At 41.8% G+C, this 27,174-nt stretch overlaps 2 protein-coding genes across 2 annotated transcripts in view; both read left to right on the top strand.

The window, feature by feature from the left end:
• MYRIP (myosin VIIA and Rab interacting protein) overlaps nt 1–3,691 on the top strand; it is a 220,482-nt gene extending 216,791 nt beyond the window's left edge. The window contains exon 17 of the mRNA XM_082664731.1: nt 1,587–3,691. Within this exon, the coding sequence (XP_082520857.1) occupies nt 1,587–1,619 (33 nt within the window). The 3' untranslated portion in view covers nt 1,620–3,691. The remainder of the gene's footprint in view (nt 1–1,586) is intronic.
• A 19,534-nt stretch (nt 3,692–23,225) lies between these two features.
• EIF1B (eukaryotic translation initiation factor 1B) lies at nt 23,226–25,661 on the top strand. Its single transcript, XM_082664207.1, has 4 exons — nt 23,226–23,506; nt 24,447–24,610; nt 24,824–24,925; nt 25,299–25,661. Exons 1-4 carry the CDS (start codon nt 23,476–23,478, stop codon nt 25,341–25,343), a joined length of 342 nt encoding a protein of 113 aa, XP_082520333.1. The 5' UTR covers nt 23,226–23,475; the 3' UTR covers nt 25,344–25,661.
• Nucleotides 25,662–27,174: the final 1,513 nt, after the last annotated feature.

Here is a 27,174-nt window from a genome sequence, read left to right as displayed (position 1 = left end):
TTTTTAAAATTCATCTAAATGTAAACAGCCACTTGTGGCTAGTGTCTACCATATTGGATAAAGCAAATCTAGAAAATTAGAACAAAAGTTAAAATAGTCAGAAACCCTACTCAGAAGTTTTAAAGCATGTGCACCCACATACACAAGTATACACATACACACACACAACGTGCACATCTCATACATATTTCCAAGTAACTATTGGATTAAAGAAAAAAGCTAATCCACAGAGCATTACAAAATGAAGACATTATATATATCAAAACAAATGGGATACATACTGAACCACACTGAGTCAAATTCACAGTATTAAATCTTTTCTTCATTATTAAAGAAGGAAGAAGCAAAACAAGTGAACTAGACTTTGAATTTCAGACATCAAAGATAAATGCATAAACCAATTAAAACCAAAAAGCTATAGAAATGATCATAAATCCAAGAGCTTATTCTTTGGAAAAATAGAGAAATTTTTGTTAGCCAATTCAAGAAAAAAAACCCAAGAAATAAAAAAATAAGAGATGTGAATTTTTTATTTAAATATACAATGTGATGTAAATCTATGCTAATAAATTTTAAAGTCTTAGTTCTATTAAAATCAGAATAAATCAGAATATCAGTAAAAACTGACTTAAATAAAATTTTAAAATTTATTAAAACTTCAAAAAAGCTTCTCTGGCCAAAAGGTTTTGCTGATTAATTTTTATGAGCTAATTCTCATGCAATATGAAATATTCCAGAGGATTAAAAAATTTCAAAACTAAAAGATTCAAGTTGTAAAACTGTTAAAACCCCAACAGCTAAAGGGCTGACAGGGCTGGTAAGTATGTACACATCTTACACACACAGGCACAAACAGACGCATACAAACCACAAACCAATAGTACTTCTTCAGAGAGATGAGGCATGCTAAATAAAAATCAGCAAACTAAATGCAGCAGTACATTAAATAATAAATTACCAGGTAAATTTTACAGGAATCCACCAATACCTTTAATATTGAGAAACTGATTAATAAATCCGACCAACAGTTCATTTCTTTCCAAATTAATTTATAGTTTAATGCAATTCTCATAAAATTCTCAGTGGGATTTTCTTGGAACTAAAGTTCATGTAAGAATAAATCAGAAAGAATAGACAAGAGCATTTTGCAAAATTAAAGTGATTTTCCTGCCAGATTTTAAAACCAATTAAAAGTTGTACAGAAACTGATGATTAATGAAATGGAATAGAAAGCTCAGAAATAGATACAGGCACATATGAAAATGTGTTATATGACTTTTTAAGCATTAGGAACCAGTAGAGGAGGTATAGATTATTTTTTTTAAAAACTCTGCTTGGGAAATTAGCCAACGGGATGCAGTGGGAAGGGAATCAATTTGCCTTATTCCATACACCAAAATGAATTTCAGATGGATTAAGAAGTACATGTAAGAAATGCATCACTTTTTGAATACTGTGAAATATTTCACCGGTCAATGGGCATGAATACCTTTTACAACATAAAAAAAGCAGCAGACGTTGTTGTTAATGGCCTCTCCTCACTTTCACCAAGTGGCTGATTGCATCTGCTCATTTTCTCCCCTCAGGAGCCCACCCTGGAGTCTGCTGTGAGGTATTAGCACCATGGAACTCCACTGCCAGTGACCCACTGCCTCCGGCCGTACACGACAGTGCCTTGACCCAACAGCCATCGAATACTGTACGGATTTCCACCTGAGGAGAGGGCGTGGGGAGGCCACAGTGCACCCCTGCACAGGGCTGTCCTGATACCTCAGCCAGAAAGCAGACCCAGACTTCAGCATCAAGGTCTTGCCTACTCTCTGCCTTAGGCTCCCAGGAGAATCCAAGACAGAAAACCAAGACGCTGGCTTCCAACAGTAGAGCTCCAGTTCAAAAGATGCATCTTTTCCCTGTTCGCTTTGCTACTGCGTGTTGTCTTTAAGACCTTTTTTTTTTTCCTTTTTTAATCCCTTTGAATCAACTAGTATTACATGTCAACAATTTATCCCAAAATATATTGTTGGGGTCGGGGGATAGTGGAGTGAAGGGTATTAACATTTAACTCATCAGTTCTTATTAATCTCTCACAAGCATCTTTGTCCTACAAATGCTAAGGAGAAAAGTGAAAACCCCTGTAGTGAGCACTAGGGGCTGTCTAACTTGGGGAGCCCTCAACTCTCAAGGTGTCCCTCCAGCCACCTCCTTCCTGCTGGCTCCTAGCCCACCACACCACCAGTTCCTCCCATTGCTTTGCAGTCACAAGCCACAGGACCGAAAGCTCTGACTCACCCATGCTGGCCCACATCTATCTGAAACAATGTCTCATCGAGAATTCAGGGTTCTTCCTTGGACTCGCTGAGAGTTTCCTCGCTCTGAAGCGGGGAGAGGCTTGCAAAAGCCCACCACTGGCTTAACTTTAGCACTCTGTCTAGAATCAATAAGGTGTGGTTTAGCACTGACTGCATCTAAATGAGGTTTAGGTAACTGGATTATTGCAGGATATAGCCACACAAGGAAACGCCGTCCTCCAAAATTTATTTCCCAATAAATATTCAGCAGAAGTAGTAAAATGACCTTAAAGATAAAAATGGTTAAGACCTGAGAAAACTTGCATGTCTGAATAAAGCAAGGACAAATTGAATTCAACAGACGCAAGAGCTGACACTAACTCCACGTGTGTGGTAGCACATGCATGACTATTTACAGTGTATTTATAAAAGCAAATGGAACTGGAATTTCACTCAATTAATTAAGCATTAGCAACTTTTAAAAAATTTGCTCCTGATAAATTCTGAATCTGAGGAAGAAGGCAAAACATGGGAGGCAAGGGAATAGCATGACTGACGTATATTAAGTGACTGCTCTGAAGGAGGCAATGTTATTCTCATTTTAATCCTAATAGCAACCCTATTCAGTAGGTATCCCCACTTTTCAGATTTGGAGACTGAGGGCCAGAGTGATTAATTTGCCAAAGTCAGACCTTTAAGCTAATTATAACTCGAATGCCTGACAAAGCCTCATTCTGTGTTGTTTTCTACTTCTACTATCTTTTGCTGCTGTGCACATTTCCAGACCTGACTTGCGGCTGAAATGTGTGTTATGATCCATTCCTGATGGGGGTCTACCTATCTTCTGGTAATACTCCTTGCTGATGCTGTGTATGTGTTATCCAACAGAAATGACTCCTTTGAAATAAAGTAAATCTTTGGCTTTTTGTTCTGTTGGTGTTACTAAAAGCAAACAAATACAAAATTTAAAAACACAACAAAAAGATCTGAGTTCCAAATAGAGCGTTTTCTTTAAGAGGCATGAAAAGCAACTATTGTTGTGTTACAGTGTTAAAATACTCAGTTTTCTTTGACAAAAATGTGTACTGTGTAAGCCTTGCAAAAAAACAAAAAGAAGAAGAAGCCTGCTCTATGGCATTTGAATTTTTATAAAGGTTTCCTTGTGCCAAATAAGTGCAAAGATTTAATTTACTATTAAAATCCATAAGCATATGTTATAGTTCCAGATGAATTATTTTGTCATCAAGTGACTTTGATCTTCAGTGTCAATATTTATATTTAGATTAATTTTTATAAATGAAAATATTTTAATGGTTTGAGAAAATGAGGCCAATAGGACCATATCTTTGATGACTTCTGAAAGTATGCTTGCCTTCATGTTATATGCACATTGCCAAGAATTACTGTCAAGAGAAATGATAAAGAAGTAAAAGTCATTTACGGAAATAATGTCTGTGGGTGTGTGTGTTTTTATTTTGTTTGTTTTTGTTTTTGGTTAGAGAAGAGTGGGAGTGAAGAAGGGGTAGTCATTGGAGGGGTCAAGATTCAAAGCCATGGTTACCCCACACCCCATGTTCATTCCGGTTACACCACTCGCCTCTCCATTGCTTGTTCTACTGAGAACAGAATTTCCCAGGGCCACCTCCACTAAGTGGTCACTCAGGTAACACTAGCAGTTCTCAAAGCAGGGAGGAGGGGCAGTGTGATTTTGTGCCTCAGGGGACACTGTTGCAACTTGGTGGGGGCAGGGCATGCATATAGTGGATAGCGGCCAGGGATGCTGTTAAACATTCTACAGTGAGCAGGACAGCCCCCCACAGCAAAAGAGTTATCCAACTCAAAATGTCAGTGGTGCCAAGTTTGAGAACCCTGGGTGAGACCCTGGAGGGAAGCCTGGACATCAGTGGAAAAGCCCCTGCCCACCTCTGCAGGGACCACATAGCTGAGTGGCAAGCAAGGCAGCGACTCTCCCAGAGTCTTGCACAGGCTCAGAGGCAGTTGTTGGTCCTCTGAGGCTGGTCTGCCCAGACACTGGCCCCTGCCATCCCCAAATGGGACTAAGAACCAACCACTAAGCTGAAATGAATGAGGGAGTAAAAATATGAATAGAAGCCAAGAGCAGCAACACGGACAGACCTAGAGATTATCATACTAAGTGAAGTCAGAAAGACAAATATCATAAGGTATTACTTATATATGGAACCTAAAACAATGATACAAATTAACTTACTTAAAAAACAGAAACAGACTCACAGACATAGAAAACAAATTTATGGTTCCTGAAGGGGAAAGTGGGGAGGGATAAATTAGGAGTTTGGGATTAACAGATACACACCACTATATATAAAATCGATAAAGAACAAGAATTTACTGTATAATACAGGGAACTATATTCAAGATCTTTTAATAACCTATAATGGAAAAGAATCTGAAGCTGTACACCTGAAAGTAACACAATATTGCAAGTCAACTATAGTTTAAAAAAAGAAGAAGAGGAAGAAGGAGGAGAAGAAGAAGGGAAAGAAGGGGAAGAAGGGGAGGAGGGGGAGGAAGAGGAGGAGGAGGAGGAAGAAGACGAAGAAGAAGAAGAAGGAGAAAGAGAAGGAGAAGGAAAAGGAGAAGAAGAAGAAGAAGGAGAAGGAGAAGGAAAAGGAGAAGAAGAAGAAGAAGAAGAAGGAGAAGGAGAAGGAGAAGAAGTAGAAGGGGAAGGAGGAGAAGGAGAAAAAGCCAAGAGCCTCCTCTGCCTGATAGGCTAATGCAGTAATACTCAAGCTTGAGTGGGCATCAAAATCCCCTGCAAAAACACAGATCATGGGATAAATCCAGTCATCTCTGTCCTCAGTTTACCTCTGTCTACACTACCATTAATGTGCCTGGCACAATAACGTTTGCTAAACATTCATAACAAACAAGCTAACACTTAGGTTGGTGGGGCATTTCAGATGGGGCTGGCTGCGAGAACAACACTAGGAGACCCTCTGAGATCCTCTTCAGGCAACATTTCTGGACCAAGAATTCCTGACTTCTCTACCCACCCAACCCCCAGACCGTATTCCCATAGGACAGCAAGACATGGAAGACAGCCAAGAGGGTCCAGCCACACTCCAGTTACCCGAGCATTCAGTCTCCCTAACCCAGAAGCCCAAAAACCTTGTATTGAGCAGCCAATCTGCATCAACACTCCGAGTATTCAAGAGAACTGGTTTGGGTCAACAATTTGAGTGTCAAGAGTGATGGGCAGCTACACTCATAGAAAGTTTACAGCTCTTCTTGCTTCTGGGGTAAATAGGAACAGAGTAAAGACAGTATTTTCCCCTAAGAAATAGGTGCTTGATTTGCCATGACAAAAAAAAAAAAAAAAAGTGACCCAATATTCACAGCATTTGAAGGCTGCCAGGAAACACTAGGCTCTACTCTTTGATATTCCACACACCAGCTCTGTGGCTTATCACCTCATCTGTAAAATGGGGTTAAAATATATTCCTCATGGTGTTGTTAAAACGTTCATTGAGGTAACACATGAGAAAACTCTCAGCAGAATGTTTGATAACTATGGGTCCTCAATACTGGTTTCCTCCTTTTTCTCTTGGAATAAGAAAATCATTCTAATATAAGCACCATGATTTATTTTGCCGAATGCTGTGCCTCAATTTTTGTACTCATAGTAGAAGAGATTATTGTGCTGCAAATATTCACTCCCTTAACCCCCTAACTCTGGGTGGAGTGCACTACCTCACCCCACTGACGTTGGGCTTGGCCATGTGACTTGCCTCATGGTTGGTGGAGCACACTTCTCTGTCTTCTGGCTGCTATTACAAAATATCAAAGACTGGGAAGTTTATAAACCACAAAAATTTATTTCTCACTGTTCTGGAGGCTGGGAGTCCAAGATCAGAGTGCCAGCACCGTCAGGTTGTGGTGGAAGCCTGTTGCAGACTTCTCACTGTGTCGCCACATGGCAAAGGATCTCTCTGGAGCCTCTTTTAAAAGTGCACTAATCCCAGTCATAAGGGTGGAGCCCTCCTGACCTAATCACCTCCCAAAGGCCTTGCCTCCTAATATCATCATTTTAGGGGTTAGGTTTCAAAGCATGAATTTTGAGGGGACACAAACATTCAGACCATAGCATTATCCAAACCTTGGTTTGGATCTGACCATGTAACTTGCTTTGGTTAATGAGATGTTAGAAAAAGAGCTACATAAGGGGCTTGAAATATATTTATGGAGTTGGGTTTGTCCACTTATATTTGCCGTTCACTATGAGCACAAGCCACAGGCAGCCCACTGGTCCAAGGAACAGACTCAGATCCAACCTACAGCCAAGCTGAGCTGAGCCCAGCAGAGATCATCAAAGCCACCCCAGCCAACCTGTAGACATGAGAGCAAGAATAAATCATTGTTCTTTTAAAACACTGAGTTTGGGAGTGGTTTATTATGCAGTAATAGCTAACTGATACACTATGTGAAAAATTAGTTTTATAACCTTAGATTAATCCTTGTGTTAGTGATGAAATGAAGATGAGTGAATATCAAAAGTAAAATCATGGGCTTCCCTGGTGGCGCAGTGGTTGAGAGTCCGCCTGCCGATGCAGGGGACACGAGTTCATGCCCCAGTCCGGGAAGATCCCACATGCCGCGGAGCGGCTGGGCCCGTGAGCCATGGCCGCTGAGCCTGCGTGTCCGGAGCCTGTGCTCCGCAACGGGAGAGGCCACAACAGTGAGAGGCCCTAGTACCGCGAAAAAAAAAAAAAAAAAAGTAAAATCACTTGCCAATATAAAAGATGTATAAGCAACTATTGAGCTACTTGCTTTGGACCTTCCATGATATATGAAACTTCTGTTACATTTTTTGGAAGGATCTCTCTCTCTCTCTCTCTCTCTCTCTCTCTCTCTCTCTCTCTCTCTGCGTGTGTGTGTGTGTGTGTGTGTGTGTGTGTGTTGATCTTTCACAAAGGGTCCTGTATTCATTGAAATTTTTAACAAAACTTTAAAGGACAGGAGGCATTTGGTGCGTTCCTTTAAAAATAACTTTCCAAATGACAGCCACTCTATTTTCTCCCAGGGGAAGTATTTCCCATACAAAATTTGCATTTTACAGAACAGTTGGTTGCGTGAGCCTTCTGTCTCTGCGATTGAGTTATAATTATGATAAAGTGCAGGTAAATGGAGTTGCATTTTAAAGAGCTTTCAAGGGACTGGAAAACTTTAATATCCACTTCAAATATTGGAAACCTCAAAGAAGTTATTCAGAAGGATCCAGTTGGGTAGAATCAAGTCCCCAAATATAGAAATATGTTTTATATCAAAGTTATCATGTTTGATAAAGATGAAAGATTAAAGGCAGTGCTTCTCAAACTTTAATGTGCAAATTCTGATTCAGCAGGCCTGGTGGGGCCCATGATGCTTCCAGATGATGCTGATGTGCTGGTCATACTTTGAATAGCATGGTTCGATAGAGTCCCTCAGAGCGTCCCCTGCAGAATTGAGGTCCAGGTACCCACAGCAGTAACCTGTTCATTAGTGCTTCTTTTGTGATTTTTCTCCCTTCATTCTCTCACATTCTCCCTCCCTCAGCATGTACTCTGGAGGTCACCTCCCAAATGAACTACTCAACACAGAATCTCCTTTGGGGAAACCCCAAACTAAGACATCCCCTGCACTGCATGTACATGTTTGATTATCTTTCTCCTGCATTGACCTGAAAGCTTCTTGAGGAAGTGGGCTCCATTCATCCCATGCAGAGCCTGGCACAGAGCAGGTGCTTGAAAGAAATTTGGTTCACCTAGGCTGGCCATGGTGGTCCTAGCTTTAGACTATGGTTACCATGCCCAAGCGACTCAACTGAAGATGGTGCCCAACAGGCACCCACATGCCCATCCTGGGGTTTGGGGTGAGCATCCTCCCAACACTAAAGTATATAGGAGGGATCTCAACACCAAGATGGAGAAGCAAAAGGCTCTCCCAAACCTCTACTTCACCCTCCCCTCTTTTCTAAAGACAGTGGAGCAACCCCAGGTGGCAGTGAACGGTCCAGGCACCTGCTGCCCAGAATCCAAAAGCACAAGCCCCTGTATCCACAGATACTCACGACCTGCAGGCCCCAGTGAGACACCAGTAACTTTGGCTTAGTTTAGCGAGTCTCTTAAAACACTGTCTCTAAGCTGTCCAAGAACTAACACAGAGTTCTTGGGTGCCATCACTCCTTCCTGCCATCACTGATAAGGCAGGGAAGATGCTGAGATGCTCACTTTTTTCACTGACTTCTTTGAACAAAACCCACGTGCTCAGCCGAGAACCATTTTTTCTCTGTGTGGATCTCTCTCCTTCATCCTTTGCCCATGAAAAGCCAGAACTTGGGGTACTCAAAGGTCAGAAGAGCAGTTTCCAAAGTGGGGTACAGACTACACAAGAGGTACAGAAGATGGTCCACTGAGGTCATGTGAAAGAACAATTAGTCCTTTCACTTATACTTATTTTTTATCTGGAAGTAAGATTTACCAATATTAAATATATGGATAGATGAAAGTACATGTAAGTAATTTATAAATGAATATGCATATTTTGGGGGTGCATTGTCAAACAGTTTTTACTGGTGGGATGTGTGGCCCAAAAAGTTTAAAGACCACCTACTAGTTAGAAAACCTCGTAAACTTCTGATGACTCAAATTCCCCCTCCAGCTAGTCCCCACCGTCACCCCTATCAGGGACAATGCTAACTCTCAAGATCAAACCCAGTGCTTAAAGGGCAGCTGCGAGAAGGGCAGAGGTGAGGAGGTTATCCAGAGAGACCCAATCTATTGGTTGAGCCCTGAAATGAGTGTTGATCCATCCCTTTAGGGAAAAGCTTTCTGTCAGTGTTGCCTGTTTCCCTTGCTCTCCTCCCCAGCACAGGGAGGAAATGTCTACTTACTACCCAGCTATCCTAACTGAACTTCTGAGAGACATCAAGTTATTGTTGCCTGGAAACAACCCAGTGGGCAGCCTTGAGGAGTGGGGATTTCCAATAAAGTTTCCTTGTGGCTCTTTGAAGTGGATAAAGTTAAATCTCTGCTTGTAGAGCCAGGTGAGCCAGGCTGTGAGCCAGGTGGACCAGGTAACAGCCCCCTCCTCTATCCAGCCTTGCCTTCCTTTGTATCATAGGGCCCAGAGCGAGCCAGCCAGGCAGGCACAGCAGTTTACAGACCCAGCAACCTAAGAGCCTCTGGGAAGTCTACTTGAGCAGGAAAAGTGCACCAAACACCCCCCACACTCCTGTCAACTCGTAAGATCTTCCATGACTCCAGGAGAGTCTGTCCTCTGCTGTCATCATAGCAAATCTGGGGAGTATGCCTTTGGCACCTCCCAGACAGTGCCACCAAGTTCACGGAGTTCTCAGCTTTGTACTTGCTCAGCGAGAGACAGGACTGGGGGCCTGGGGGCCTCAGACTGTGAGAGCTGCCTTCTCTTCCATGTACTGTGTATATCAAACAACAAGGGGCAGTGCTGGCCCAGGGCCAGGATATGCCCCAACCATGAGGTGCTAGGTGTCAAGGTGACAGGATGAAAAGTCATGTAATTGCTGTCCTCATTCACTGAACAATGTGGTAATTACTTAATTGAAGATGAAAGGACTATTTGCCGGCAGTGGTGGTGGTGTTTCCCATTTCACTTCTGTCTTCAACATGCCCTTTCTTTCTTCCCAGTAATGACAATAATTTGCACTTTCAAGACTGTCATTTCTGATTTATTCTTCCCTGCTATTTCATTCATTTCATGACAAACCAATGGGAAGTCAGAAAAAGATCTTCATCTTTAAAAGGAAAAGGCTGGACAAGTATTCTTTGCCCTGATAAATGCAGACCGTGTGTCATGAATGCTCTACCACCGAAAACAGACTCTATGAATCAGTGCTTCCACCCTGTTTGTAATTTGGGTCTTTGTAGAACCATCCTGGTGATGAATGAGTTGCTGTCCTCAGTCTGGCAGAAGAGAGGTTCTTCTTTGTCTTTAAATGACACTGTATTGTCTTTTCTGTGCCCAGTAGCCATTCTTCCTAGTGACCCTGGTCTGTTGAAATTTTGACTGTCTGTGGTACAACAGCTCTGCTGATGCCACTTGGCCAGTTGTCAGCTTGGTGCCCATTGATCATTGAACTGTCTAATGACAAAGGAGTAAGTCACCCAGCCTTGACTTGAAGCAGTTAGGATTCTGTTCCCCTTGCCCCCACTCTGTCTTTGATTGCAGGGGAAAGTGGGCGTCCTGGCTAATGCTAAAAAGACAGATCTAAATGTGGTTGGAAAGTCTGTTCCAGGCATCGTCAGAGCTGGGCTGTAACGGTGGATAATTCTGGACCATAGCTCCTGGTAGGGCCCCATCTACCCTCTGTGGGTCACAAACCATTAAAACTAGGAACTTTCTCAACTCTGCATTTTCCCACATTATATTCAGTCCTCTGGAATGCTTCCCTCTCTGACTTTGAAAACTCCTACCCATCCTTTAAGAAGGCTCAGTTCAAAAGTCATGTCCTCTCTGATGGTTCCTGATCCCTCCCCAGCCCAGGAGAATCCTAGTGTAGCCCAGATGGTTGGAGGTAAGAGTAGGATCCATGCCACAAAAAATCTAGGTTCAAATCTACACTGCTTCAAACTGCTAATTCTACTTCCCTTAAAGCCCAAAGACTTTCCCAAAAGCCTGTGAATTTGTACTTATGGAGATCAACGGTTTTGTGTCCTTATTGCAGCCTCTGTTTTGTATTGCATCAATCCAGAAGGGAAGTTTAACCCTTTCACCATTTGCACTTAAAACAACAGCAACAACTAAGAGATCAACCAGCCCTGTAGTAGACCTCACTGAAGGGTTGATGGGCAGCAGGAGTTGGCAGAGGCTGGGAGTGGGGGAGAAGTCGGGGAGCAGGGGCATATAGCATATCACCTAGTAGCTGAAAATCTAATTTAGACCTTCCTGTTCCTCAAAAGTCTTTTCTCCAAACAATAGTGGGCTCCCCCCGCAGCACCAGTCTCCTCCTGTGCCCCGACTCCTCGTCTTTGACCTACAGAATGGCGTGGCCAACTCCTAGGGCCTCTCTGATGCCCTGACCCCACTGAAAACTCAGGGCATAAGTGTCCCACTTTCTGCCCCAATCACTTACCCAGAGACAGTTCTCTACCTGCTCAGAGCACTGGGACTCACTGTTAAGATATCATTCCCCACCTAGTTACATGATCCACTCCTTCATTTGTATATAGAGCATTTTGTGTGTTTCCCTATCTTCATCCCATTCATACAGATATATGTCATTTATGTGCATGTCTGGATTGATATGGTGCATTTTGTCTAATCCATGATTCGTGGTGAGACACTGAAAAGTTCAGAAGGGAAGTGACCTGAGCAGATTTGTGAGTTTACTTTTTTTAATAGCTCTGAATTTTTAGTGTAAGGAACATATTGTATCAGGGCAAAGAGACTGTAGATAGACAAATTAGGAGACTTCCTATAGAGTCCAGGAAGAAATCAAGACAGCTTAGATTAGGACAGTGAGGAAGGAGAATTTTGTTGGATCCAGAAGACATTTTGGAGGCAAAAATGGGATTTGGGAATTGGTTGGATATGGATAGTGAAAAAGATTGAAGTGCGAAGGATGCACGCAGACCTCTGGCTGGTTCTATTCATTGAGCTGGGGGCTGGGGAAGGAAGACTCCTTTTTGGATATGTTTGATTTGAGATGTTGGTCAAGTGGAGAGGTCTGGGAGGTGGGTGGATCCACAACTGTAGAGATCAGGCTGAAGTTAAAGATCAGAAAGCTGTTAGGACCTGGATGGAGCTAGAAGCTGTGCCTACGGATGGCATCACTGATGGAGCTTATAAAATAGGATAAGGACCGAGGGCCCTGGCCCTGTAGAACTGGACTGGCAGAGGGAAGAGCAGTCAGAAAGGTAGAAGGAAAATCAGGAGAGAATGATGTCTCAGGAAACAAGGAAGTTTAAAAAGGAAGTGAATGAGTGGCTACTGAGCAGTCAAGTAGTATAAAGACTGGAAGACATCAGGGCTCTGATTTCATGACCGGATTGCACTAACCAATATAGAAATGGAAGCACAATGTTGAGCAGAATCTCGATAAAAGGATCAAGTTGGGTCACATTGAGTTTAAGGTGCTTCTGAGACATCCTGATGGAGATAACCACGTGAAGATTATAAACACACATTCACTCACTGAATTCACTGAATTCAGCAACATGTCTTAGTGTCTAGGCTTTGCCAGGCTGGTACCCAGCACAAGATAGGCTGGGCGGGTTGGAAGGGCGGGGGTCAAAGATCTGTGTTGAGCATCTCAAATCCACGAGTCTGGCTCGTTCTCTGTTCTTTCCTGTTCCTTCACGGCTCCTTCATGGTGCCTTTTGCTCCTTTATTTTGACTGAATGACACATTTGGGATTTGGAAAATGTGTTCCTGCTGCAAAAGAACTTGGATTCCCTATGATCTTGAGCATCTGTATTACACCCTGAGGCTCTGAACTGTGTGGGTGGAAAGGATACTCAGAGTTCCCTGGGGTGCTTTTTAAGAATACACATGCCGGGACTTCCCTGGTGCGCAGTGGTTAAGAAGCCGCCTGCCAATGCAGGGGACACGGGTTCGAGCCCTGGTCCGGGAAGATCTCACATGCCTCAGAGCAACTAAGCCCATGCGCCACAACTACTGAAGCCCGCGCTCCTAGAGCCCGTGCTCCACAACAAGAGAAGCCACCGTAATGAGAAGCCCGCGCACCACAACGAAGAGTAGCCCCTGCTTGCCGCAACTAGAGAAAGCCTGCGTGCAGCAACAAAGACCCAATGCAGCCAAAAACAAATAAATTTATTTAAAAAAAAAGAAAGAATACACACGCCATATATCTGGAGAAAACTCTAATTCGAAAAGATACACGCACCCCAATGTTCACAGCAGCGCTATCCACCATAGCTAAGACATGGAAGCAACGTAAATGTCCATCGACAGATGAATGAGTAAAGAAAATGTGGTACGTATATACAATGAAACATTACTCAGCCATTAAAAAAGAATGAAATAATGCCAGTTGTGGCAACATGGATGGACCTAGACATTATCACACTAAGTGAAGTAAGTCAGACAGAGAAAGAAATATCATATGATATCACTCACATGTGGAATCTAAAAAAAAATGATACAAATGAGCTTACTCACAAAACAGAAAGAGACTCACAGACATAGAAAACAAAATTAGGGGATTTCCCTGGTGGTGCAGTGGTTAAGAATCCGCCTGCCAATGAAGGGGACACGGGTTTGAGCCCTGGTCCGGGAAGATCCCACGTGCCGCAGAGCAACGAAGCCTGTGCACCACAACTACTGAAGCCCACATGCCTAGAGCCCACGAGCCACAACTGCTGTAGGCTTCGCACCCTAGAGCCCGTGCTCCACAACAAGAGAAGCCACCGCAATGAGAAGCCCGTACACCACAATGGAGAGTAGCCCCTGCTCGCCACAACTAGAGAAAGCCAGCGCAGCAACAAAGACCCGACGCAGCCAAAAAATTAATTAATTATTTTTTAAAATTAATTAATTAATTATTTTAAAACAAAATTATGGTTACCAAAGGGGAAAGGGGGGAGGTATAAATTAGGAGTATGGGATTAATAGATACACCCTTGTATATATAAAATAGATAACCAACAAGGACCTACTGTATAGCACAGGGAACTATACTCAATATCTTGTAATCATATATAAGGGGAAAAATCTGAAAAAGAATATATATATGTATATATATATATATATGTATAAATGAATCACTTTGCTGTACACCTGAAACTAACACAACATTGTAAATCAACTATACCTCAATTTAAAAAAATTTTTAAGGAATACACATGCCAACCCCCATCCCCCTTACAAAATCCTAACATTTCACACAATTCTACTCCCTAATCACCTCCCCACCCTTGCCCAAGACACTAGTGATGCTGAAAGTAGGTGTTCCTGAGTTGGAAGGTGACTCAGAGACCAAGCAGAAAGAGTGGAGAGGAGCGAAGAAAGGAGTGGCAAGGTCCCCAGGTTTCCTGCCAAGGCTGCTGGGTCAGTGGCAGCTCCATTAGCGGAAACAGTGAGAACAGATTTGGGCATTAGAAGTACTTTCTCTTGCTCTGAAGTTTGCTCAAACTTTCGCTTGAACTGATTTTGCAATCTCCACATTTTGTAATTAGCTACTGTGAAAGACATCTAAAATGATCATTCTGAGTAACTAAGAGAGGTCCTTCATGGACTGCTTGTACCATTTCCTCCACTATTTGTAACTTAGCATTCTGGCTGTACAGCCTGGTGACTGAGTTTATGGCTAATAATTTCTAATATTTTCACAACATCCTAGCTCATGCATGAAGACAAATCTCATCCCATCTGTTTTTTCTGCTAATGGGTCAGTGATGTCCCCACAGCTAAATTATAGCAATTATATAGAAAATAACATGTTTACTTTGAAAAGCCAGATTTGGTTTTCGTGGCTGGGTAGTTTTGACAGATGCACAACTGTTTCTAAGAGGGTGAAGGTCTTTACTCTTTTACATCTGTAAGAAAAAACCACATGGAATCCCTTTCTGCAGTTACCGTAAAAAATGCTATTGAGGATATTGTCCATTATATTGCCTAGGGTCCTTTATTTTGGAATTATACTCCAAGAAGCAATGACATTGCCCTCCAAACTCACTGCTATTACTGACAGCTCTGCAAATTTTCATGTTTCTGTGGAAAAGTATTATTATTAAAGATGCCTAATATTCAAAGGGGATTGAGGTGAGCTGAACTCAAGAGTAGATTTTCTTTTATTTAATCTGTTTTCTCACTCTCTCTCTATGTCCTACCCATTTCTCAAAGCTGAATGGCTTTATTTACATAATTCTCCATGTTTGTTTCCCTTCCTCAAAGATGCTTTTGATGCAAAATAACTTCCTCTCCATGTTTATTTTTCTTTAGCACAAGGGGAATTCTAATGCATTTCCTTTTTGCCAGTAGCTCATGATAACCAGTGTAACCCAAGTGGAAGAGATCTGAGACCCTACCTGGTGTCATGGATATTTGGAAATAGCTGCCTCCTCTACTTCAGCGCTATCCCCCTCATCCTGACACCATGATGCCACTGAATGCAGCTGTGGGGTTGCCTGTCCACTGGGCTCAACTGTCCTCTGCTGGTGACCACCACTCATAACCCAGCCTTTGGGAGGCACACTTCCTTCCCTTTGCTTCCAACACACCACCTCCTGATTTTTCCTCTTATCTTAACAAACACGTAGGCACAGTTTGAGCAGAGAAGGAGTCACTATTTCCAACTCCTTTGGAAATAGTGTGACCAATGATATGGAAGAAAACCAAGAGAGGGTGATGTCATAGAAGCCAAGAGAAGAAAGGAGCAGTTCACTTCATCAAATGCTGCAGAGAGGACCAAGTCAGATGGAAACAGTGAGATGGCATTGGGTTGGCAATATGGAAGTCAAGCACACTTGGGCACGGATGGTCTCAGCATAACAGTGGATGTGGAAGCCTGTTTGGAGGGGTTAAGGAGAGATGAGTCATGAGCAAGTGGAGAGAGTGATGATAGACAACTCTTTGGAAGAGTAGAGAAATGGGTCCTGGCAAGAAAAGAATATAAGTCAAAGGGATTTTTGTTTTTGTCCTTTTAAGATGGAAGATTCCAGAGAATATTTGCATCCTGGTGGAACTAATTCTCTCTATATAGAGATATTATAAATGCAAGAGGGAGAGGGGGATACTTCCAGGAGAAACATCTCTGAAAGGGCAAAAGAGGAAAGCAGGGATACTTATCCATGGTAACAAGCTGGCAAGGCAGAGAGCAGAGGTACAAACACAGTGAGATTTGGAGATTTGGTGACTGGATGATGTTTGTTTCCATCTGATTGCTTCTATATTCTTAGTAAAATATGAACAAGGTCATCAGCTGAGAAGGAACACAGGGGATGGAATTTGGGTTTGAGAAGAGAGAAGATGTATGAAATCATCATTGTACAGAGTGAGAAGAAGAAAAACATCCTAGGAAGTGCAGTAAGAAGTGTGGCGCTGACTGCCCATTTGGGATTTGTGGTCCAGAATTTTAAATGAGGCCAAGGTAAATAGAAATATTGCCTGGAAAGCACTTAGCCCTGACCTGGTACATAGTGCACACCCAATAAATGCAAGCTATTACTATTTTGACACATGAATATTTCTTCTTTTCTTTGCTTAGATGAGATACAATCCTGTCAAAAGAAAGAAGGAAGGAAGGGAGGGAGGAAAGAAGGAACTGAATCTTGGGTTACATTGTTTTACCAGTATTGCAAACCCATTAAATAAAGAAAATGTTTCCAATAAAGAAAGGTGATTAAACTCAAAAGTCTTGAAAATGTAGACCCAACGGCCCAAGAAACTGACAAAACATGAAGAGCATGAGGCTGTTACCAGAGCTTTGTCCAGTCCTGTGACATAAGGACATCATCGTTCTGGGATTACCTACCATAGTAGGCAAACTATGATATGGGCATATTGAATGTAAAAAAAAATAACTGGTGTCTCAGTTAAAAGAGTAATAGAATCAATTAAGTAGCTCTCATATTAAAGTGAGCTAAGAAAAGAATTCAGGCAAGCTATTATTACAACGAAAATATCGCCATAAATTTGAGACTTGGGAACGTCACTGGTCTATCCTTGAAATAAGAAGCAACAACCTCCTACGTCATCCCACTTCCAGAAATTGTATGAGGTCCTATAACATGCAGCCTTAACTCCCACACTGTGGTCCTCGACCTGCCCTTATTGGGTGGGGAGAGGAGGCAGTGTCCTTGGAGAATAGAGCCAGCTGATCAATTAAAATCTGTTTGGTTTTTTTTTCATCTTATTGAGATGACCATACAGCTTGTGTCCTTAAATTTGTCAGTGTATTGGGGAAGGGAGGGATCAGTCTCTTCACAATGTGGTAGTGCACCATTTCTGTACTTCCAAGTTAAAGCTCAATGAAATGATGCTGTGTGGCTTTCCAAATGTATGTTCTCAGTACCCCTTTACAAAGAGCTTTTCTGAAACTAGGTGACTTACAACTATGATGTCCACTTTTCTTTCCCATGCTGTCAAGGGGTCTCATCTCCTCTGAGAGATACAAGGTCTCCATCACCTCTGCTCGAGTATCACCAAGTCTCCATTCCCCTTCTCGGTGTCCCAAGGTCCCTCCAACACTACTAATTAAAATGCAACTCCTGGGAGTAGTCTTGGTTGTGTTCGAGTTGTAAAAGTCTGTCATTGTGATTTGTTAAAGACTTGGGGTGTGGAGGATTCCTCAGTCCCTGGCTGGTGAACATTTCTCTGTGCTACTACAAAATGGCAAAACTCTGTATTTCAATCTTTGTATATTAAATTCTGAAGCATTTACAGCAATTTTAATAATATACTTGCTTATGAAAGGTTATCCTGGCATGTCTGGGTTAATAATATTCTTTTGGATACAGTACTGACTTGATTTGCTAATATTTTATTTAATATGTTGACAATGAATAAGAGAAACTGTTTACTTTTTACTTTTTTGTATCCTCTTTTTATTACCATTTTATTGAGATATAATTCATATAACATACAATTTACCCATCACCATAATTAATTTTAGAACATTCTCATAACTCAAAAAAGAAACTACAGAACAAATGTATAGGTACCAAGGGGTAAAGGGGTGGGGTGGGAGGAATTGGGAGACTGGGATTGACATATTGATACTATGTATAAAATAGACAACTGATGGGAACATACTGTGTAGCACAGGGAACTCTACCTAATGCACTGTGGTAACCTAAATGGGAGGGAAGTCCAAAAGGAAGGGGATATCTGTATGTGTATGGCTGGTTCATTTTGTTGTGCAGTGGAGGCTAACACAACATTGTAAAGCAACCATACTCCAATAAAAATTAATTAAAAAAAAAAAAGAAACTACATATTCAATAGCAGCCACTACCCATTTCCCCTCAAACACACCCCCAGCCCTAGGCAACAACTAATCTACTTTCTGTCTCTATAGCTTGGCCAATTCTAGACAATTCACCTAAGAGGGATCATACAGTATGTGGTCTTTTGTGACAGGCTTCTTTCATTTAGCATAATGTTTTCAAAATTCATCCATGTTGTAGCATGTATCATTCCTTTTATGGCTGAATATATTCCATTGTATGGATATACCAAATGTTGTTTATTAATTCATCAGTTTATGGACATTTGGGTGTCCTGGGTGTTTGAAAATTGGTATGCTTTGCATTGGGTACAAAGTTTTACATATATCTATTGCATCAAACATATTAATTATATTATTAAAAATACCTATATCTTTACTTAATTTTTGTTTACCTTACATGTCTGTTTCTGAAACAAACATATTACTGTATTCCATTATGACTGCAAACTTTTCAACTTCTCCATATTTTTCTTTTCCTTTTCTGCCTTATATACGTTTTGCCAAGTTGTAAGGAATATAAAAGTTTGTGATTCACATTCTTGGTCCAATATAACTTTGATCCAAATGAACTATCCTTCTTTGTCCTGCTTAATGTAATTTTTCTTGAATTCATTTTTCCTAATAATATTGTTATATCAACCCTACTTTTCAACTTGCAGTTGCTTACAATAACTTTTTCAATCTTTGTCATTTGACCTTAAATGTGTCATAAATAGCTGCTATATAAAGTTTTGTGACCATTTTTCATCAAAACTAAAGAGGTTACCTTTTAATAGAAAAATATAACATTCACACCTGTGATTACTGACAATTATGTACTTTTTACATCTTTATTATGACTTAATGTTTTAAATTTACTCTGATTTCTTGTTGCTCTTTTATACCTTTTCCTGTCTTTTGTTGGATTGAAAAATGCAAGAAATTTCTATTCTTCTAGAAATCACCCATAAAATATTTCACCCTCCTTACATACCAATATGATTTGGACATAACCATCATTTTTGCTGATTTCTTTATGCACCTATATTCTTTTATCCCATGTCTTTCTCTTCCTTGGGTTTTTAATTTTTCTGGAGTATATCATCAATATTGTCCATGGAAGTAAACTTTCTGGGTTTTTAAACATTTTGAAAATGCCTTTATTTTGCCTAAATACAGGATTTCAGGTTCAAAATCTCAGGATTTTAAAGATATTTCATAATCTTTAATAATCCAGTGTTGCTAGTATTTAAGCATGCAGTTTCCGCCATCAACTGATTTCTGGGTGTTTTGTTTTTCCTTTAGGAGGAAAGAAATGTCTGACCCATTGATGGTACATCCTTGTTGTTTAGTGCTGGATTTAGTCTTCCCCAAAATATATCTTTTCTGACATTATTAGGGATCTTTTGATAGTGAAGATACCAAGTTAGCCATCTTGAGCCAATTACTGTTCCCTTCTCTTTAATGATAGTGTAACCCTTGATTATTAAGTTTAATGATCTATCATTCAAGTTCCCACTGCAGGTTAAGTAGGTTTCTAGAAACATGATTTTACTTTTGGCTTTTGCAAATACTCATAATAATGAGTTTTGCTCTAACACAGTTCTGCTATTTTCAGTGATAAATAAAAGAATTAAGTCCTTCTTAACCTATAACGTTTTCAAGCATTTCATTTATATCACGCATTGCTTATATAACAATCAAGTGTTCACGATAGTAAGTTGAGATTTTTAAGTGACTTTTTCTGACCTAGACACTAGATCTAGGTCCTCCTAGATGAGGAGTCCCACATCTCTCAAGAACCGGCCTGCATTAGGATCCTTGTTGAGTCACCAGGAGCAGCTGGTGGGAGGCGTGACCTCAGCGGTGTTGAATTCAGAGTGCAGCAGCTGAGGCAGATAGTTAGTTATGCTCACTGAAGCAGGAAACCTGAGCAGCACATCATCACAAGGCCGCCGCAACCAGCAACCTCTGGATGGATGAGGACCCGAGGTCCTCACCTGTTAGCATGTCTTCATGACTGGCTCATATAAGAAACAACTGCATAAAACCCACCATTGTCCTTCACGGTAGGCAAACTGCTGGGGACACTGTTCACTACATCACAGCAGCCCCTTTATGATAACCCAAGAAAAACACCTCCTGTGGCTCTGGGCCAGGCAAAGTCATTCCTCCTGCACAACTAGTATGTTTTCATCCTGTAGACACATGGACTTCCTAGCTGATTTTCTCATTGTCTTACCGTTAGGAAGTTAAAAGCCGGATCTGGGGTCTATCTCTAGCTTTGGGGGCTTGTATTTCTCAAATATTCTAACTTTTTTTTTTTAATCTTCCCTGATTCCTTTAGTCAATACTACTGTTCTCTGCAAGTGATCTAAACTCCCTTCGGAAATAAGGCATGAAATAATCACCTTAAACTAGGCTGGTACCATTTAGAACTAAAAATACTAGATTTTAAGTGCTTTAATTTGTTCCTTTTATAACTTTACATATAGGTCAAATCCTTTCACTCTAAACCAGTGCTGTCAATAGAAATAGTATATGAGCCATATGTAACACTGAATTTTCTAGGAGCCACATTTTAAGAAGTAAAAAGAAGCAGGTGAAATTGAGAAAATTTAAGTCTTCCAAAGGTCAGTGTGTACTTTATAGTGAGAGCACATCACAGTTTGGACCAGCTACACTACAAGTGTTCAATGGTCAGGTCTAAACACAAATCTATGAATGATGACCAGGGTCAGAAGAGCTTTCCAGATTATAATTACAACGTATCCGACCTGTATTCATAGTTGGCTTTGATTGAAGATTTCTGAGCTCCTGGGGGTTTCTGATGCAAACACTAGGTCTTAGAAAGTATAAGCTCTCCTGACAGGGGTAATGACCATGGCAACCCAAAGACTTCTGGATCTTTTTTAACTTGTCTATGTTCATTTGTTATTTTTTTTCTTGACTGGACCACCCTTGGCTCGTTCTAAGAAATAACATAATATAAAATGGTTTGGGGCGTCTAGTAACAAAGGAGGAAAACAGAAATAGAGATGCATTTTGCTTATTCTGAACTTCATCCAGAGCAGTATTAAAAATTACTTTAAAGCATGCTGATAAAGGTACAAGACCAGAAAACCACTGTAGGTGTAATCAACTAATGAACAACAAAAAATGTTTGATTCTCCTTGTTTTAGAACCAGCTCTAAAACTTTACACTTTAGTTTGGATAATAAAAGTGTTATTCATTTAAATCAGGACTAAAAGACCAAAAATGCAGTTAAATTCCTGAGAGTTGAAAATTCGATTTTTTTACGGAAATTATTTAACCCATGAAAGCCTCCATTTCTACATGAATATAAACAGAGTAATAACTACATCACAGAATGGCTATGAAGATTAACAATACTGTGTATAAAGGTTACAACAGGCAAATAGTATGCACTCAATAAATGGTACCTATCATCATAGTTAATCACTAAAGATTATTAAATCCTGGTATTCCTAACCTGGAGTCTGCAGATCCTTGGTCCATGGCTAAAATTGCGGGGGTGGGGGGATTCCTAAAATTGGATGGGGAAAAAAGACTCCACCTACATTTTCACTAACCTCTAACCCAGATTTAGCCTTTCCTCCATTATCAATGCTGGCAACATCCCAGTAGTACCTGAAGGATCTGTAACTTTGCACCAATAGAAGTCACAGATATTTTCATATTACACTTCTGATGCTACAGACATCTCAAAATATCTTTTGTTTATCACCTTTTTAAAATTCCAGCCTTTGTGAGACCTGCTGCTAGATCTTGTTAACTAATGCATTAGTAAAGAAGCAATACTATGTTATCAATGTACTGTTTTTAATTTCAGTATAATAGGTTTCCTTTGTAATCCTACATGTTTTATTTCATGCACTTAAAGCATTATTCTGAGAAGGGGTCTATAGGCTTCACAAGACTGCCATGGCACAAAACAAGGTTAAGAATCCCGAACTTTTAGTCTATCTCTTTGCTTCCAGAAAGCGAACCAAGTTTGACAATTGAGCACCTGCCTGGGTGAGCCCATTCCCATAGTCTCAGGTTTGTTCTCCTGTGTTTAGCTTGATAGGAAGATATTACTGTTCTGGTATCAATCAACCTTCTGTCAATTAACCTTCCTGTTCAAGGTTCTGTATTTAAGTTGATGGGCTGATTTTCTGGTGTGTTCGGTCGACCTGGGGGACATACATGGCCCCACTGGATGCCAGGCCCCTGCTGAAGGTGGGCAGCGGTTCTGAATTGTGGTCCCACACCAGTAGCACCAGCATCTCCTGGCTGCTTGTTGGATTTGCAAATTCTCGGGTCACACCCCAGACGTCCTGAAACAGAAGCTCTGGGATCTATCAGTCTGTATTTTATTAAGCCCTAGGGGAGATGCACGTTAGAGTTTGCGAACCACCGCGCTAGGGCATCGGAGGGCAGCCCAATCCTGGGCAGGAGGCTCCCACCTCGACCCTTGGTAGGGACGAACAGGGTTCCTGCAACCGGACAAGGCGGGAGGGGAGGAGGAGAGGTGCTGAGGGGCAGCCATTAAGTCGAAAGCCGGGACTAGGGACCTTGTTCTGCTTCTGTACCCCGATTTCACTTACATTACCCAAGGCCTCGAGCGAGGGTGACTGATGGAGATAATCCCCCCCAGCACCGAACACTCGTTGCTGCCACTGTACCGCGAGAGAAGGCGAGTCAAGGGAGAACCTGCGAGAGCGCGGGGTATACAGCTCTAGACCTACGATCTCTAGACCTACGATCTCTAGCCAGATGTCTCTGCAGCCCTCTGGACCCTTCCCGGCCCCGCCGCCCGCCGCTGGGGGGCGCACCCCCTGCTGGGAATTGAGGTCCCGGAAGCCCGCCCGCTCCAGGCTTTCCGGGCTCTCTTGCCTCGTGAAAACCACAAGTCCCAGGGCGCCAAGCGCGGGAGGGTCACGTGGGAGGGGCGGCGGGCGCGGCTAAATAGTCTCCGTCGGCCATTTTGTCGGAGAAGCCGCAGCGCCGCCTCTTCTCTCGCGTCCTCGCATCCGTTGCTGCCGCCTCTTCCTCCGCCTCCTCCTTCGCCTCTTCCTGCCTCCTCCCGGCTTCCGCCGCCGATCCAGCCGCTTCCCAACCCCGGGGCGAAGCGTCTCCTTATTTATTTCCGTTTTCTCGCCACTACCGCCTCCTGACAGGGTGATCCGGGCGGGCCCCGCAGGAATTTTATCCCCTCACCGGCCTCACACTAGTATCGCATGTCCACTATCCAGAACCTCCAATCTTTCGGTAAGAGCGGGTCGCCCCACCGCCCCTCCCGTCCCCCCACGTCCCCTGCGCGCCTCTCGGCCGGTAGGCCACCGCTGCCCGCCCTCGCCGGGGCCGCTCGCCGGACCCCCGCCCCAAAAGGCCCCCGGCCGCCCTCCCAGCACCCCGAGTGGGGCTTTGTCTCGGTGCCCGGAAGATGGCGACCGGGCCCCTGGCGACCCCCTCTCCGAGGGCGGCCCCCGGAGCCCCGGCCGCGGGCCTTGTGCCGCCCCCTGCCCGCTCCTGGACCCTCCTGCTGCTCGCTTCTGCTCCCTGCCACCTCTGCGACCCTGTTCCGCCCCCAGACTTGCCCTGCTGATCGCCAGGGGGGACGCCGGCTCGGGCTGGGGCATCGGCGTCCATTAGCGGTCGGGATGGTTCGTGGCTGCTCTCGGGCGCATTTAGTAAAAGATGCTGCGGATCAGGCCTCTGATCTGTTACAGGGCAGTGGGCCAGTCTTCTCTACTTGCGTAGTAATACGTAAAATTACTCTTGATATACATATATAGATCTTTTTTCGAGGCAGAGTTAGGGTTAAATTATTGGGGTGGCATTTGTGAATGTTTCTGTTGTCATCAGAATGTAATCGAGATGACGCACATTTTTATAGTGGCTCTAAAATTAAGATCTTAAAATCTCTTTTCTCTTATTAGAGGATTATGTTCAACGATAACATCTAAAACAACGTTTTTCTGTTCCGGTATCAGTGGACATACCTGTTTAAAATCTCTTTTTGTGAAAGTACCTTGTAGGTTTTACTAATACTCTACCTTTATCACTCCCCCACATCCGCACCTGCAGAAAGAAAGCAGAAGCACTAGAACCTTCTTTGCTGAGTTTCTAGATTGTAGCGTAGCTGTATCTGGAAATTACTGACTAAAAGATATTTTCCTGCTTTGGATTTTTTTGTATCCCTTTGCAGACCCCTTTGCTGATGCAACTAAGGGTGACGACTTACTCCCGGCAGGGACTGAGGATTACATTCATATAAGAATCCAGCAACGGAACGGCAGAAAGACACTGACTACTGTTCAGGGCATTGCAGATGATTATGACAAGAAGAAACTTGTGAAAGCTTTCAAAAAGGTAAAGGTGTTAGGGAGAAGAGATTAAAATATAGTTATTGACACACGTCTAAATAGGATTACGGTTCACACCTTTTACTTCACGTTAAAGTGGGTTAAAATGATTGGACCCAAGGAAACTGTGTTCATACTCTTAATTAACATCCAGATAATCTTAGGGTGAAAGTAAAATATCATTGCATTTGACTCAGTTATGCTGAATCTACTTCTTCAGAAATTTGCCTGTAATGGTACTGTGATTGAACATCCTGAATACGGAGAGGTTATTCAGCTTCAAGGTGACCAAAGAAAAAACATTTGCCAGTTTCTCTTGGAGGTGAGTGATTGGGTGCTTTATGTACAACCTTGAGATTGCTTCTAAAATTGTATTTAAGGGCAATGTGAATTATTACCTACTTAGTAAAAAAATCTTGTGAATGAAGCACATTAGTTGTACTTATTTGGGCAGGAGTACCAGTTTATTTTGTCATTAGAATGACCTGATCATTCCTTTGTCCATTTAGGATGTTTTGTGGAATGTCAGGATATTCAAATATGTGTTGAGTTTTTGTTATTAACAGTTTATGCCACAAATACAGTGTTGCAGTAACCTATTAACAATGATTCTTTTTAATGACTGCTCTGTCTTCTTAGGAATGAATTTATGTGTTACCCAGAGTGATTCTGCTAAATTAAATTTTATTTTGCAGGTTGGCATTGTCAAGGAGGAACAGCTTAAGGTTCATGGATTCTAAAATGAACCTAAATACGTGGAGAATTTCTTGAATAATTTTGTTCTCTAAACCAAGTTTGGCTGCCTTGTGAAATGATTCTCTGCAGTAAACGGACTTTTCATTTATTTAATCATTCAAACTTTCATTCACATCTGCATGATTACAGAAAACATGGGGTATGTAGGCTAGTAACACATAAGAAAATTGCAGTAAGATGGTAATGAAACCCCGTATTCATCTTAACATGTTTCCAATGGAAAATATTTTGTTTTGAGTGTTTATTTGTTTATTGTTCAGTTTATTACTTTTCACTTGATTAAATTTTTTTGTTGTATTAAACCATGTACGTTGCAGCTTAACAATAAAAAAAAAATCCATGAATCCTTTTGTGAGCAGTTAGGCTCCCAAATCTAAGCAAGTAATATACACATATAGTTTGTTTTTCATAATTGTCTCATTCTGTGTATTCTTTCCAGTTGATTTCAGATGCTGTGAAGAGCTAGAGGAGAACCTTTGTTATATATGTAATTTTGTTCTTTACTTACTTAAAAATGAGTAGAAACAGTATAAACTCAGAGCCAAGAATTTGCCAGAATGTACTGTTAAATTTTTGAAAAGAAAATGAAGCATAGTTTAAACTTACGTATTGGCACAGAGAATTATTTTATTTATTTTTATTGGTTATGTTAGTGGGGAGCCAACACAAGTCTATCCCTAAGTGACAGACAGTAAAGTAGGTTCCTGACATAAAATAAATTTAGTCACAGGCAGTGCCCTGCAAGTGTGGGTGGAAGGCATTGGGGTTAGGGTTAGGGTTAACTTCCTAGAGTGCTAGAAAGTGACAGAGTTGGGGTGCCAGCCAAGGGCTTCCAGCCAGAAAAGCCATGTTCTTTCACTAAGTCACGGTTTGGTATTCACCAGAGGAAGTAAGAGCCAAGGGCAGTGGTGCATGGGTGTTGAGGGTAGGGTGAGAAATAAGAGAATTCACAGTTCTTAATTACGAGATTTCTGCAGCTCATCCTCTTCAGTTCCAGACTTCTGCTTTTTATTGAGCTGTGATTATCTGCTCAGTTACACAAGCTGTATCATTAAAACCATTTAGCCAAGGCAGAGAAATACATCTACAGTAGTCACCTCTTTATCCAAAGGGGATACATTCCAAGACCCCCAATGGATGTCTGAAACTGCAGATAGTATCAAACCCTATATATATTATGTTTCTTCCTATACTAAGCGGCAGATAGCATATACAGTGTGGATACGCTGGAGAAAGGGATGAATCATGTCTCGCCCAGATGGAGCAGAATGGTGCAAGATTCCATCTCCTCACGCTACCCAGAATAGTGCCCAATATAAAACGTATGAATTATCCCTAGAATTTTCCATCTAATATTTTTGTTTTGGACCATGGGTAACTGAAACTGCAGAAAGTGAAATCTTGGATAAGAAGCGATCTATTGTGTAGATGTGTGCTTTTTAGCTTAATGCAGTGGGATAATGGTGTGAAAAACGTCACTGCATTCTGTACCGGCTTAACCTTTCCTCCTGCTTTGATGGTGCTGCTTTTGGAAAAACAAAATTAGCCCCCACAGAGTTTACCTCTGAAGGATACTTAAGTAATAGGTTTTGTTACATTCTCACCCCATCATACCTCTAATCAAGAAAGACTGGGAATATTGAGAAGTGAGTACACCAGAATATAGTGCCAAATTTGGTAAGCTGATTTCTGGAAAACAGCAGTATAATACGACCAAGAAGATCAAGCGGCATGGGAGAGTTTTCCAACTTAATTGAGAAATCCTCACTTTCTACCTGTAACATTTTGTAATGATTCCACCTCACATTGAGAGGT

The sequence above is a fragment of the Grampus griseus genome, assembly GCF_964374135.1.
Source record: "Grampus griseus genome assembly, chromosome: 10".
NCBI classification, from domain to species: Eukaryota; Metazoa; Chordata; class Mammalia; order Artiodactyla; family Delphinidae; genus Grampus; species Grampus griseus.
This window is presented reverse-complemented; position numbering and strand designations above follow the sequence as displayed.

Bases quoted from the DNA above. Each gene is read 5' to 3' on its own strand.
- EIF1B (XM_082664207.1), top strand. From the start codon at position 23,476: ATGTCCACTATCCAGAACCTCCAATCTTTCG. The intron at 23,507-24,446 runs GTAAGAGCGGGT...ATCCCTTTGCAG, and splicing joins CCAGAACCTCCAATCTTTCG to ACCCCTTTGCTGATGCAACT. The intron at 24,611-24,823 runs GTAAAGGTGTTA...CTACTTCTTCAG, and splicing joins TTGTGAAAGCTTTCAAAAAG to AAATTTGCCTGTAATGGTAC.